The 15,610-nt window shown below is 44.1% G+C and overlaps 1 protein-coding gene across 9 annotated transcripts in view; it reads left to right on the top strand.

The window, feature by feature from the left end:
- The window catches only part of RUFY3 (RUN and FYVE domain containing 3), a 69,842-nt gene extending 57,051 nt beyond the window's left edge, over positions 1-12,791 (top strand). For 4 of the 9 annotated variants that reach the window (XM_026717176.2, XM_026717175.2, XM_026717179.2 and 1 more), the window contains 6 exons: positions 2,448-2,567; positions 4,789-4,912; positions 5,291-5,367; positions 6,067-6,094; positions 8,102-8,170; positions 10,679-12,791. In XM_026717176.2, the coding sequence (XP_026572961.2) occupies positions 2,448-2,567; positions 4,789-4,912; positions 5,291-5,367; positions 6,067-6,094; positions 8,102-8,170; positions 10,679-10,822 (562 nt within the window). In that variant the 3' untranslated portion in view covers positions 10,823-12,791. Of the gene's footprint in view, positions 1-2,427; positions 2,568-4,788; positions 4,913-5,290; positions 5,368-6,066; positions 6,095-8,101; positions 8,171-10,678 lie in introns of all 9 variants that reach the window. The other 5 variants (XM_087935759.1, XM_087935760.1, XM_087935758.1 and 2 more) reach the window with 3 other exon arrangements.
- The last annotated feature ends 2,819 nt before the right edge of the window (positions 12,792-15,610 follow it).

Genomic DNA, 15,610 nt, shown 5'->3' with positions numbered 1-15,610 from the left:
GTCTCTGGAGATTCTCAGTCATCCAGGTCATGGTTGTTCCAAAGGTGCTTTTTCAAGAGGCCACTGGACTTTCTGATTTTTCTTTGAAGAAGTTTCACATCTCATCCAAGAAGCTTCTTCAGCTCTGACTGGATGGTGGGGAATGGAAGGATTTATACTCCTTGCAGACAGATGGTCATTTGCATCCCTTTAAAGGTTCCTTGAGGCCACTTGGAGGACACAAAAAAACCTCCACGTGGCCTCAGTGACTCTCTAGAAGGATGCAAACGACCAGCTGTCTGCAAGGAGTATAAATCCTTCCATTCCCCACCATCCAGTCAGAGCTGAAGAAGCTTCTTGGATGAGAAGCAAAACATCTTCAAAGAAAAATCAGAAAGCTCAGTGGCCTCTTGAAAAAAAAACGCATTTGGGACACGCACCCATTTTATTTAAAATATCCTTTGAAGTCATCCTTTGCTCCTAGGAAAAATGCAACAATTCCTTAGAAATTAGATGTTAGCTTGCCGGCTGTCAGGCTTCACTCCGCAGGCAGGACTGAAACCACTTAAACTCATAAAACAACCAAGAATTTTGGATAAGTGAATACTATTGAAGAAAATTAGAAGCTACAGAATTTCAGCCATTGCTACATTGCAAGAAGAGGCCTTAGATAGATAATGTTGTCCTGTATCCCATACTCCTCTCTGCTCCATAAAAGAGGCTAGTTGCCCTTTTCTTTTGTGTAGCCCATTTTCCTCTGGCTTTTGCAACCTATTGAAAATTAACTCCTAGGTTGTTCCTCACTCGCTTTGTGAGAGACGATCCTCACATGGGCCGGTTCGATTCCAGTGGGAGCAGAGAAAATTATCTTCGCACAATTTCTCTACGGTAGAAATTGTGCCTCTGGCTCTTGTGACGAGGGTTGAGCTTTGATAGCCAACGGGCACCTCTTTAACGCCCCCCTAACCAACGCCTCAAGTTCCTCTGCAGTAACCAAAAGGCCAGCTTGGATGTACAGGTGGCCCACCTGGGACGGACCTTTCTGTTTTCCACCCAGAGATACTTCCTAAGAATCCCCTCATGAGTGCAGTAGAACCTCTGGTCACAAATGCTTCTGACCATGACCAAATTGGGTTCCGGCCAAAAATATCACAAAAGTTTTGAATCTGGTCACGAAGATGTACTTAGGTGGCGATCAAACACAACCCTGGATCCAGAAATTCCTGAAGACGAAACATTAGAAGACGAAAAAATCGTCAAAGTTAGGGAACAAATTATGGTCATGACCAGAGGTTCTACTGTATTGGGAAGTCCTACTGTCAAGGTTCCAACCAACGCCCTAATAAAATCAGGAGCCTCAAGCCATTGTGCAAGAAAAATCCAATTGTTTATTAGGGGCGCCATGTTGGCACGAACTCAGTGAAGCCAGCTCTGACTTCACCCCATTCGCGCCATGCTTTTGGCCCTGTTTCCTCCCTCCCCCCAAGTCACATTCCCCAACGAAGCAATTTGGCGGGCCTCCCTCCGGCTGTTGCGGGTCTCCATGGAGATGGCCTTGGCTTCGGGCGGCTAGGCTGCATCTTGTTTCGACTGAGGCGTGAAGTCCTCGGTGCAGCTGCGAGGCGTGATTTCCCATCCCCCTGCCTATGGCAACTCGGGAGCAGGTCGGGAAAGCTTTGCGAGTTGACCCCTACCTTGCCGATGGCGCCCCTTGGCTGACCAAATTCTTGAGCCCGTTTCAAAAGCGGAAAGGCTGGCGGTGGCGTTATTTTGGAAGAACAATTCATTCTCCCTGACTACCCTCCAGTGACGCCTTCGTCCTAAATATTTGCCCCCCCGGTTGGTGGATTCAAGTAGCCAAAAATCAGTTTGTGTCTTGTGATAGTATCCTTTTGCCCCCCCCCCCCCCTTTCTTCTTGTTGAACAGCCCCCGAAATAGTCTGGGAGCCCTAAAACGAACCGCCCACAACTTTGCCTTCGGCCTGGAACCTTTGCGCGCTTCCCTTAATGTAACGGTTGTGAACGAGGCTAGGCAAACACACTAATAACCTAGGTACCCCTTGACACGAGTTCCAGTTATTTGTATAAAGCTGCGTGTTAACGTAACAAAGAACCCACCAAGACCTTTTCACATTACTCTGTACTTGAGATTTGCTTTTGACTATGGATAATAAAAGTGATGTTTTATGTTTATCATCTAATGACTGTAAACTGTAGTAATAGAATAAAAAAAAGTGGAAAAGAGACGCTCCTTCTGCCTGGTTCACCTCCGCCATTTTTATTTATTTATTATTTTTTAGTCCTCCGTTAGATTTTGTTTCTGGTCCCCGCCCTCCTCCTCCTCGTTCTCCCGCGCTCATCCCTCCATCTCTCACTCCGCCTTTTCTTTTATTTATGGTTTCAATTTGGTCTTTCCCCCCTACCATAGCTTTTGTTTTTTATCACAAGTTCATATGGCTCATACCCAGATTGCAGCTGTCCGAGCGGGAGTGCCAGTCTCTGCAGGAGGACAATCGGCTCTTCAAGGAGGAATTTGGGGACAAGATCAACAGCCTTCAAGACGAAGTGGAGCAACTTACGAAGCAGCGGTGAAGAGAGAACCGTTTCCCTTCCTCTGGGTATCTTTAGTTGGTGGGAGTTTTCCATCTGGATGGACTAGGTCAGGGGTCGGCAACCTACGGCTCTGGAGCCGCATGGGGCTCTTTCATCCCTCTGCTGCGGCTCCCTGTCACCAGTCAGCTCCACAATAGATACAGCTTTAGGTTAGGATAATATCAGTGACGGCTAACCTTTTTGTCGTTGCAAACCAAAAGTGCGTGCATGCATTCAAGAGAGCATGCACGTATGCCTGCACCCATAATGCAATGCATGCGCCCCCCCACTCCACCTGCCCCCAGCGCATGCACACACGTCTCCCTCATGCACCCCGCCCTCCACCCGTGACAGATACCTGCAAATCAGGTGGCTGGTGGGAGGCACGCATGCATGCGCAGTGGAACTGAGCTGGGGCGATGGCTCACAGGCACGCAGAGATGGCTCTGTATGCCACTTCCAGCACAGGCGCCATAGGTTCGCCATCACGGGGATAGAGGGAAAAGGATGTCACGCTAGGAGGAGACACTATGGTGGGGGAACCAGACTTCCGGTTGGCAGAGGAAAAAGATGCTACGCTAGGAGGAGGAGACACTATGGTGGGGGAACCAGACTTCCGGTTGGCTCCAGAATTGAATGGGGGGGTTCCGGTTTGGACCTTTGTGGCTCTTTGAGTCTTTAAAGTTGCCGACCCCTGGATTAGGTGCTCTGTGAGCTTGGCTCAAATCCAGGAAGTACCAAGGAGAAACCATATACCACTCAACACTGGCAGGGCAATCTATTGTATGTAAATAGGGAACAAACCCCACCCGCAGCACTGATGATGTTACCTAGTTTGGTGATGAAACGTCTGTAAGCAAACTACCAAACTGTAGAGGACCCCACTGGGTGCCACTGTCTGAGGTGGTCAGACAAAGACGGTAAATGCTGGAGGACTCATCAGAATGGAAATGAAATGGAAATAAATTAAGCATATACATTATACTTTTGGGGTGCATTTACTTCTCATTAAAAGTGATCCTGCATAGAGCGGCATGGTGGCCTAGCAGTGGAGCTCTCGCCTCACAATCGGGAGGCTGTGAGTTTGATCTGAGGTAGAGGCAGATATTTCTGTCTTTGGGCTCAGTTAGTTATTGTCTGCTGTGAACTCTGCATAGGTGTTAGGAAGGGCATCCGGCCAGTAAATGCTTGAGCTCCATTCGGTGGCCTCAATTCTACCCTGATGCAAGGGATTACAGGGGGGAAAAATGATTCTGTGTACTTCAAAGTAATATTTCTTTAAATGCTTTATTTGTTTCAAGGCCTATATAAGTTGAATATCATAATCTGCTGCTGCAATTTACAATGCAAATTATGAATTATGAATATCATAATCTGCTGCTATTTACAGTGCAAATTAAAAACAAATACTATTAAAGTGAACTAAGCGAACTAATACATACAGTTGAATGAAATTTACTACAATGGCACACTGCAGGGGACGTTGTAAAATAAATCCACAGCAGAAGTTAAATATGAAATTGCAGAATGTTATAATTATAGTCCTTTATCTATCAGTCTACCAGCATGGGGCCTCAATAAAATCTGTGGGATTTATTCTCAAGTAAGCATGTTGTATATTGGATTTCTACCTAAGGCAATCAATGTAACTGTATTTTGCGGAAGATGGGAGTGGAATAGCTCAGTGCTGAATCATGCTTAGTGCATAAGCCTAGAAGTTTTGCATTTTGGAGGTTGGGGTCCTTAGATTTTAAAATTGCTGCACAAAAACAGGCAGAAACCTGGTGAAAATTGTACACATATGGTACCTGCGTGTTGGATTAAGAATTAGGACTTGTGGACTTCAACTCCCAGAATTCCCCAGCCAGGAAGTTAAAGTCCACAAATCTTAAATCTGCCCAATTTGGAGATCCTTGCCTTAAAGCATCATTATGTCTGTTTTAGGTTGACTGGAAGCCTGCAAAAAGACACAGGGTCATTGACAAATAGCAGAGAGATGATATAAAGTCAAACGGACAACAAAATCGATTTTAAGACTCGCTGGTCTTGTACTGGCCTTGTTCAATTACTCTTCTATTATTGTTCAAATTAAAATGGTCATTTTTTAAAAAGATAGTTCTGAAAAGAAAGAATGGGAACCTTTTTGGTGTGTGTGTGTGTGTTTCTGTGGTTGTGTGTGTGTTATATTTAACATATTTTCTCCTTTTGTTGCTCCAGAGGCCAGCTTGAAGCTGAATTGAGACGAGAACGGGAACAGTGGCCACATTTGCCTCACGGAGTTCCAGATAACAAAAGCTTGTTCAGCCGTAACAAAGGCATCCAGAAGACAGGATCAAAGATAGTAATGATTCTTGTTTGTTGCTCTATACCTCTCTGGCTTAATGTTGCTTCCTTTTTAAACTGGATGCTTAGAGTTAGTGTTCCTTAATTGTGGCTGGGATTCAGACTGCTGTCATATGACTCAGCCTTCCAGCCTTCTGAGCTCCGTAAAATGAGGACCCAGATTGTTGGAAGCAATAGGCTGACTTTGTAAACCGAGAGTGTGCTTGAGCACTATAGAGAGGTTTATAAGTCTTAAGCGCTATTGCCATTGCTGTGATGAAAAAAATAATTCCGTAATGAAAGGTTGCCACCCCTTGTTTTTAGGTATCGTATTCAAAATAAAGAATGTTTTGGGTTATTCTGCTTCGGTTCTTCAATATACTCCTTGCTTTGATAGGATTCAAGCGACAGGCACCTAGAAGGAGATTCCCAATCGAGAGCATCAGTGAAAGAGAATACAGTGCTTTCAAGCAGGTATGGATTAAATCCAAAATCACAGGCTTTGGCTTTTCTTAAGCAAGCAGACATAATGATGGCGCTTATAAGTCATAAGTCATTTTCATATATATATATGAAACCTTATCTTACGTTTGCTACAGAACATTCTTAGTGTATCATTCCAGTTTAAATAGATTCTACAAAGACCAGGATGGCCTGATACTCTTTAGCGAGGCCTCTTTAATTCTAGATCTTAATTAATGACTGTAATTGAGGGCAGAATTATGGTCATAAGTTATGCTGGTTGTCTTAGCCAGGGCCAATTTTACGACCTTTTTTGTGGCAGTTGGTAAGCCAACATTGCAGTCATTAACTGAATCCATTGTCTTGCAATAGCTGTTTCTTGACAGAAACCTGAAGTAAATACTGCTTTCTAGCAACAAAAAAGCCCCCCCGTAAAATGTGGTCTGTCACACGATTGGGACATTGCAAATGGTCATGAGGGGGGTTCCTGAGCCCTCCAAAATGCAGTCCTGTGATGGAGGGAGGGGGCTGTCAAAACTTTGAACCTGGATCGTAAGAAGCCATGGGTAGTCTTGTCATAACTTCAAACAGTTGCTAAGCAACCGGTCATGAGTCAAGGACCACCTGTATAATGATTCAGGAAATCAGCACATATTTAATACCTGGTTTTTGCAAGATGGAGATGAAGTAAATCAATATCTTATATTGCAGCGTGTTTCCTGTCCTGCGAGACGAGCAGGTAAGTAACAGGTTTTATTAATTCTGGGAAAGGATCTGGATTTTTCCCACCCATCCACCTCCCTGCAACAGTTGGACTGGTTTCCAGTTAGATCCCAACAGAGGAAAATGTAATTAAAAAATATTAGAATGCACAGAAATGGATAGATTAACACTGAAACTGGGATTTGTTTTTTTTTTCAATGGTTAGATAATAGAAACAGAAAGTTAGAAACTCAAAAATTTAAGAGAATGTTCAACTATATAATGAAGGTTTTATTAGTATGGATAAACAAATATCATTATGTGATTACTATTAATGGTACGAATATTAGTGATATTATTACTATTATTATTTTTCAAAATTAATTGTACCAGATAACACACTGTTCATGTAGATATTGAGTTTTTATGCATTTTAAAGAAAAAAGGTATAAAATAAAACAAGTGAGTGGTTTGAACTTCGAAATTTCAGCCACTGTAAATGTGGTTATGATGTCCCAAAGGTTCTTTCCTTTCATTTCCTTTCCTTCCCTTTCCTTTCCATTCCTCTCCTCTCCTTTCCTCTCCCTTTCCTTTCCCTTCTTCCCTTCCCTTCCCTTCTTCCCTTCCCTTCCCTTCCTTCCCTTCCTTCCCTTCCCTTCCTTCCCTTCCCTTTTCCTTTCCTTCTTCCTTTTTCCTTTCCTTTCCTTTCCTTCCTTTCCTTCCTTTCCTTCCTTTCCTTTCCTTTCCTTTCCTTTCCTTTCCTTTCCTTTCCTCCTTCCTTTCCTTCTTTCCTTTCCTCTCCCTTTCCCTTCCCTTCCTTCCTTCCTTCCCTTCCTTCCTTCCTTCCTTTCCTTCCTTTCCTTTCCTCTCCCTTTCCCTTCCCTTCCTTCCCTTCCTTCCCTTTCCTTTCCTTTCCTTCCTTTCCTTTCCTTACAACTACAGTTAAGCCAAAATTTTCCACTATTAAGTGAAACATTTGTTCATTGAGTTTTACCCTATTTTATGACTTTTCTCACTATTGTTATTGAGTGAATCACTGCCATTGTTGTTAGTGACACGGTTGTTAAGTGAATCTGGCTTCCCCATTGACTTCACTTGTCAGAAGGTCGCAAAAGGGGATCCCACAATCCTGGGACACTGCAGTCATCATCAATATGAACCGGTTGCCAAGCTTCTGAATTTTGATCTTGCGATCATAGGGACGTTACAACGGTTGTAACTCTGAAAAACGGCCATAAGTTGCTTTGGGGGGGGTGGGCGTCGTAACTTTGAATGGTCATCTAACAAATAGTTGTACATCGAGGACTACCTGTATTTTTGGCAGTTTTGAGTTTAAAAATTTGACTTATACCCGTGATGGCACATGTATGGCACGCATACCACAGTTGGCACGCAGAGCCATTTGTGCGGGCATACAAGCCCCAGTCAAACTTACCTGCACTGCGCATGCGCATGCCTCCCAACTGGTTTTCAGCCCGTTTGAGGCCTTTTTTGGCCTCCCAGAGGCTCAAGGGAAGCCTCTGCAGCCTTCGGAGGCTGAAAAATGGGCCCTTTTTGTCATTTCTGCTTTTGTCACTTCTGGTATTTGGAGGCCTAAAAACAGGCCCATTTTTTTGGTCTGCAAAGGCTGCAGAGGCTTCCCTCGAGCCTCTGGGAGGCCAAAAAAGGCCTCAAACGGGCTGAAAATCATCTGGGAGGCATGCGCAGTGCAGATAAGGGGGCGGTGGGGGGAGTATTGTGTGCGCATGCACAGGGGGGGCGCGCATCGCATTGTGGGTGCCGGCACATGCGTGCACTTTTGGCACACCACAACAAAAAGGTTCTCCATCATTGGCTTATACTGAAGGCCTTGGCTGCATTGCGTCCTTCAGTTATTATAAGGTTTTTTTTTTGATGTGACCAGTGCAGAACTGAAAGGGGGAATGTTGCCCGCTTGAATGGAAAGGCTTTTTAGCTAAGGGCAAGTGGTTGTTCTCTCATGGGAAGAATGGAAGGGATGACCCCAAAATATGGATAAATAAGATGTATTTTCAATGCTTTTTAGGAGCAAGCTTCTGAAAAATCCAAACCCTGCCAGCTCTGTCAAGAAGAAAGTACCCGGAGCAAAAGAAAGGTAATTCTGCTCACCTCTTTAACTGGGTAAACTATTTTAAAGCCCTACCAAGGCTCCCTACGGAATTGTCTTCATCCCGTTACATGACAGTCAGGCAGGGATGACGTCTTGAGAGCTCCATCATTTACAAAATTCCAACTGGATGAGTCCCGGAGAAATTTCTCTACTATTGCCTCTGCCCTAAAGGTCCTCAACTTAATTAAGTCCTCAACTTAATGATCACAATGAAGCTTAAAATTTCTGCTGATAAGCAAGGTAGTTTAGATTACATTAGATTAACAGAGTTGGGACCTTGACGGTCATTTAGTCCAACCCCCCCCTCCCAAGCAGGAGACCCTACACCATTTCCGACAAATGGCAGTCCAGTCTCTTCCTGAAAGCCTCCAGTGATGAATCTCCCACAACTTCTGAAAGCAACTTTTGTTCAATGGGTTGATTGTTCTCACTGTCAGAGAATTCCTCCTTATTTCCAGGTTGAATCTCTGCTTGATCAGTTTCCACCCTTTGCTTCTTGTCTGGCCTTCAGGTGCTTTGGAGAATAGCCTGACCACCTCCTCTCTGTGGCAGCCCCTCAAATATTAGAAGGCTGCTATCCTGTCTGCCCTGGTCCTTCTCTTCACTAGACTAGCCAGGCCCAGTTCCTGTAACCGTTCATCATATGTTTTAGTCTCCAGTCCCTTAATCATCCTGGTTGCTCTTCTCTGTACGTTTTCTAGAGTCTCAACATCTTTTTTATAATGTGAACAAAACTGGATGCAGTACTCTAGGTGTGGCCTTACTAGGGCTTTATAGAGTGGTATTAGTACCTCTCTTGATCTTGATTGTATCCCTCTGTTAATTGCAATTTAGGATTGCATTAGCTTTTTTGGTTGCCGCTGCACACTGTTGGCTCATAGTTAGCCGGTTGTCCACTAAGACTCCAAGTTCCCTCTCACTGCTGTTAAGCCTAGTTTCACCCAGTCTATAGGTGTATCTTTTGGTTTCTCTTGCCTAAGTACAAGACTTCACTTTTACAGTTATTAAGTGAGTTTTGCCCCATTTTACAAACTTTTCTGCCGCAGCTGTTAAGCAAATCACTACAGTGATTAAGTGAATCGTGTGGTCATTAAACGAATCCGGCTTCCCCCCATTGACTTAGTTTGTTGTAAGCTGGCTGGGACAGCCCACAAATAGCAGTCACATGTCCCTGAGACACTGCAACGAAATGAGAGCTGCATGCAACAAAATTTCATTTTAATGTATGCCGACTAGTCTGCATTCCGAGTGATAATAAAGTTATTCTAAGTCTTAAACATAGTAAATAAATGCTGGTTGCCAGGCAACCAAGTTTGGATCATTGGGGGGGTTGATATGCTGCAATTGTTGTGGTCCGCCGGCAGCCTACGGAGATGGCAGCAGAGTTGGACAGTGGGGAGGAACATGGGCCAGTCTGGAAGTCTGGGGACGACTCGGACCTGCGACCAATACAGAGATGGGGCCAGGGCCATCTGGGAGTTATGTGCTGACTCCGGAGCCTCCAGAATCTGACAGCAGCAAGGCAGAGGAACAAGCGGAGCCTGATCCAGTGCGCTCATGCGCAGAGCTGCCAGAAGGCAAGAACAGTTAAGAGAAAAGGGGCAACTCAGGAGTAAGGCTTGGAAATGATTGGCCCCTCAAGTTATAAGGAAAAGCAAAGGGACAGGAACCTTTGCAGGAAGCAACTTTGTTCGTTCTGTTCGGATTAAACCTTGAAGCTCTATTTGGACTGTACTCCATTTGGCTTTTTACAGTTAATTTGGCACTTTAGTAGTTGGCAGCAATTCAAAGGAGATAAAGGGTGGGTGCTTATCTCGAGAGACTGTTTGGGACTCATTACAGGCTGGGAATGAACATAATTCCCAGCCGTTGAAATAAAAAGAGGGTTGTTTGGACTAAGTGTGTGATTAGTTACGGTTTCAGGAAACCTTGGTCAGAACTGCAATGATCGTGTTTGGAAGTCCCCATGTCAACTCATAAAATATCTCTCTGGTCTTTTTAGGGTTGCCAATAGAAAGGGGTGGGGGGGGGAGCAGTGCAGCAGCTTGCAAAACCGAAAGTGCATTCCATAAATGTTTTCATAGATAGTTTCTAGGTGACTGAAGTTTCTGCCGTGCAAAATTCTAGCTGGAGAGTATGATTGATGACTCTTGGCTATGGATGCGTCCCATTGGAGAATATGAATTACAATACACCCAGGGTGGGTGGGGGATAACCAGGGTCAAGGGTGACAGTAAATTATGTGTCTCAGAGTCGGCTACACCCAGGCAGTGGCGGCATGTTAACTCCCAATAAATCCTTTTGAAGTTTTGGAAGTTTGGCTCGAGACTCATGATTTAAATGGGGTTAAGTGCTGGAATCCTGACACCCTCTTTTCAGTGCCATTGGTAACTTTGAATGGTGGTTTAAACGAATGGCTATAAGCTGAGGACTACCTGCAGTGGAGTGGATTGGAATTCTCACCTGTTTCATTGCTATTTCTCCCCTCTTCAGAGCACCTGCAAGAACTGCGGAGGCGTCTTCTGTGAAGATTGCTCAGCCAACGAACTACCTCTCCCCTCAAGCATCAAGCCGGAACGGGTGTGCAATTTTTGCCACGAGCACTTAATACAGCAATATTCTGCCAGCCCTTCCTAGGATGCAAAGAGTGGCCGTGCTTTCTATTAGCCCGACCCCCTTCCCTTGAAACGAATCCGGCTTCCGATAGATCTCGGGACTGGCTCCCTTGAAACGTTGAGGTTTTCAGAAGAACGTTGCTTTTTTTTTTCCCCCCTGCTTTTGCAGAGACGGAAAAGGATGACTGGTTTGGGTTCGTCCGTCGACAATCATTCGTGTAGTTTGGAAGCTTTTGCATTGACTGCACCTTGAAGAGTCCCTGTTGCCCCCCCTCCTCTGGATGCAGATCGGGGAATTTCTCCTTCGTGGGGTCTGTGTTAGGAGGGTGGGGAATTATTGGACTCTCGAGTTTGAGATAGGACAGCTTTTTCGCCAACAGAAAAAGATGCCATTGATCGAGTCATGATAGAAACTAGGAAAATTGGAAGTTTTCCAGGGGTGTCAACGATGCGGAAGTCGCAAGAGGAGCTATCAGGTCTCCCAGTCTAGGCCTATGGGCATTTTTTTCTGTAGAACAGGGGTGTGTCCAACCTTGGCAACTTTAAGACCCGTGGACTTCAACTCCCAGAATTCCCCAGCCAGCCAAGGTTGGATACCTTGGAACGGAGTTCTGTGGAGTCTCTCGTTTCATAAACGGGACTGTGTGAGCCATTAAGTCAAACGCTGAAGTGGAAGATTCAGTGATATTACACGCTCATCTCTAGTTACGTAGCTTACAAATGGAGGCAAACAAAAATTTCAGGTTGCAGGGGCTGCATCAGGTTGTGTGTGTCAACTCAGTTTGGGTGTTGCCCCTGGAAGGCCATTTGCCAATGTTCAGGGTTTTCTTTATTTAAGACTTCTGGAATTCTAAGGGCTAAAATAGAATTGGTGGAATAGAAAACCTCTCCAAAATGGGGAGGAAAGAAGGATCAAAATATTGATTCTGCCCACTCTTGGGGTGAATGCTATAAGCAATTCTGGCAATCTTTTTGTAATTCCAACCCCCCTCATACAGGATGTCTATAACTCAGGTGTAAAGAACTGTTTTTGCAAAGTATGAAGCACGTGATTATTAAACCCTTCAGAAATGTATTTGTGACATTCATGTACAAAACAATAAAGTTAAAATCTAAACGCAAGAGAATTATTAAAAAAAAAAGGAAGCAATTGGTTAAGGATAAAAATGCCACAAACATGCTTTTCTCCCCCCCGATTTTTCAAGTGAAAAAGCTTTTGAACGTAGAAATTTTTGTTGCTGCTTAAAGAAAGCCTGGCCTTTATAAAGTCTTTAAAAGACAGGATGCGGTAGGCAGTTATTCTACATTCACTTTTTGCTGAAATATACGAATAATTCGGCAAAAGTAGTCCTTTTCAACTTCCCAGGGAATTTTTTTTTCCAGCGCTTTATTTTTTGCAGGATACCAAGGTCAGCGACTAAAAACCATCGTAGACTTGGGCGACCTATAAAAACCATTTATTCTTAAATCTTGAAATAGAAGGGTGGCATGGTGGCCTAGGGGTGCAGATATTTACCTCCCACTCGGAAGGTTGAGAGTTTGATCCTAGGTGGCGGCAGATGTTTCTCTCTTAGGGTGCAAAATAAAAAAAATAATATCTGAACTCCACATAGGCACCGGGAGAGCATCTGGCCAGTAAATTCTCACTACATCCAGTTTTCCTGATCCCACCCTGAATTAAGGGACTACGGGGTCATAAAAAGAAAAAAAAATAACTGGAATACTTAATATAAAGTAGAAATGATATAGTAGGACTATGTGGGCTGTACAATTCATTTAAATTCAGATTTAGATACATATGATTTTTTAAAATCCATTATTTAATGGTTTTCTGAAAGCATGGTAGCAAGTTATGGAATGTATTCTGACATGTAGTGGAGACTGTTGCTTAACAAAGGGAACTCAAGAGTGGCAACTATTGTGCAGTTTATTTCATCCTTTGTACAGATGTTTTACATGAACTGGACATTAAAATGAGGCCACAGAATGCATTTGAAACTGTTGTTTATTTGTCTGAATAATGCAATCCTTATTGAGCATTTGTTAAGCCTTGTCAAAAAAGTAAGGGCAGGCATTTTACTTTCAAATGGACAGGCATGTTTAAAATTTCTCAGTGCAATAATTCTTTTTGCCCATTTAATGTAATGATTAAGGCACCAAGCTAGAAGCCAGGTGAATGTGAGTTCTAATCCCGCTTTAGGCATGAAAGCTGGCTGAGTGACTGTGGGCCAAACACTAGTCAACTGAGTTCTAGTCCCGCCTTAGGCACAAAAGCCAGCTGGATGACTTTGAGCCAATCACTTGCTGACTGAATTCTAATCCTGCCTTAGGCATGAAAGCTGGCTGATTTGGAGCCAATCACCAGTCGAATGAGTTCTAGTCCCGCCTTAGGCACGAAAGCCAGCTGGATGACTGGGCCAATCACCAGTTGGCTGTGAGTTCTAGTCCCGCCTTAGGCACAAAAGCCAGCTGGATGATTTTGAGTCAATGACCAGTCAACTGAATTCTAATCCTGCCTTAGGCATGAAAGCCAGCTGACTTTGGACCAGGGGTGGGCAAACTACGGCCCGGGGGCCACATCTGGCCCGTTGGTCTTTTTAATCCGGCCCGCCGAAGATTGGTACAGAATTAAGGTTTGATGTGAATGATTGCATTCATTTGATTTTGACTTGTAATGACAGGCATTTTGACACCAGTTGGCGGCCCATCTGTCAAATTTTAAAAGTCAATGAGGCCCCCGAGCCAAAAAGTTTGCCCACCCCTGCTTTGGACCAATCACCAGTCAATGAGTTCTAGTCCCGCCTTAAGCATGAAACCGGTAGCTCCAAAGGTCAGCTGTGAGCGAACCAGTTGGGCCTACCTGCTCGCCCCAGCTCTAGCCTGTGCTTCATATCCTGGTTTTCAAGCTCAGCTGCGCATCAGCTGTTTAACACACACACAGATTGCTGGAGAAAGGTCAGCAGCAAAAATTCTGCGCATACACTCACAGGAACGGTTGTTACACTGGTTGAATTGCACCCCAGGTCATAATAAAATGTTGCGCCCCACACAGATACTCCCTTTGGTCACAAAACTGCATTTTACACCCTTGGCAACTGACTCTCCTTTGTGACCAGCTGCAGTGTCTGGCAGTCACGTGTCCACGATTTGAAAGCATTTTTGCTGATTTCTGGCTAAAGAAAAAAGGCGAATGATGTGTCTCAAGAATCAGCTACACCCAGGCAGTGCAGGACATGTTAACTCTCAATAAATCCTTTTTAAGTTTTGGAAGTTTGGCTCGAGGCTTATGATTTAAATGGAGGTAACTGCCGGAATCCTAATACCGCCGCCATTCAGAAGATTAGGTTCACACGAGTGGGGCCTTTGCTGAATAACCAGTTCATTCAATGACCGCCGCAAACAAAGGTAAATTGCGGCAGTCATGAGGGTGCTCGAGTTTACAGCCATAACATATGAGGGGAGATCCAGCCCCATTGGCAGTCGTAAGACAAGGACTGCTTGTACTGCATCCACTTCATCTGAGTTACTGGTAATCATCACAGCAATAAAAGTTTAAGATCATCAGGGTTCGTTACAAGAGAATCCACAAAAAACACTTAATTCTGTACCAGGCTCTTATGCAAGAGTCTGAAGAAACTACGTAAAAGGGCTCGAGATGAGCCCATTTCTCAACCTGGCCAGTTGGTTAAATGTAAAAAATCTGAAATAGAGGCTAGGAATTTTATATTTTTTCTGTGTAGTTTGTTGTAGTTCATTGCAGCACTTATCTGGGAATTAATAGTAGACGTACACGGCTTTTATATCGAACATAAGGTTGCCGGGATAATTTTGCTAATAGATTCACAGAAAGCAAAACTGGATGATTGGGGATCTCCCCATATCCACACTCAGCTTCTATTTAGGAAGGCAGAATTTTCTAGCTGTTGCCAGGGGAACTTAAGGCATTCAAGTTTCTGTCCAGTCCCTTCTGCCATCAATTGTTCATTAAGTGGTCATCTTGGCCTCATCCCCATCTCTTTGTATGTTACCTGCTAATGTGGACGCTCCCTTGCCTCAACCTAAACAATTTGACAGTGAAAGCTAAACCTTCAAGGATGGAAAAGGAAATAGTCCTATTGCCCAGGTATATTCAAGACTTTTCTTCCAAGATGAGTAGTGTTTTATTGCAGCCACTAGAGGATTTTAGGATGCCAAACCAAGCCTAGCATCTAAATCAGCTTCTGGAGCCTATTACAATATAGAACAGGGGAGTCCAGCTTTGGTAACTTTAAGACTTGTGGGCTTCAACTCCCAGAATTCCCCACCCATCTTGGCTGGCTACGGAATTCAGAAAGTTGAAGTCCACAGGTCTTAAAAGTTTAAAGAATGGCTGGCTGGGGAATTCTGGGAGTTGAAATCCACAGGTCTTAAAAGTCTAAAAAGCATGGCTGGCATGGGAATTAAAGTCCGTAGGACTTAAAAGACTGGACATCCCCCGATATAGGACACTTTCATAAGCAATCTTTCATGCGTACAATTAAGGGGTGTCAAACTAGCAGCTCAAGGGCCGGATGTATCATGCACATGCTATGCCCACCCCAGCTCTGCAAATGGGAAAAATGTCACAGGACAGCAACACGTGGTAAGTTTGACACCCGTGGTAGAGTTGCATCCATGTGTCTAGTTAGCATTTCCTCCCAAGTTCCTATCTCAAAGCCCTGCAATCTGGAATTACAACAGACTTTGCCAGTTTGATAGTTACCTAAATAAAAGAAATTTGCTTTAGAGGATGAATTTTGCCATTTTTTCTTTTTCTAAATGGGTTTCATCA

The sequence above is a fragment of the Pseudonaja textilis genome, chromosome 6 (assembly GCF_049901715.1).
Source record: "Pseudonaja textilis isolate UNSWEBS1 chromosome 6, rPseTex1.2, whole genome shotgun sequence".
Classification (NCBI taxonomy): Eukaryota; Metazoa; Chordata; class Lepidosauria; order Squamata; family Elapidae; genus Pseudonaja; species Pseudonaja textilis.
The sequence above is the reverse complement of the archived record's forward strand: the minus strand, read 5'-3'. Positions and strand labels throughout refer to the sequence as shown.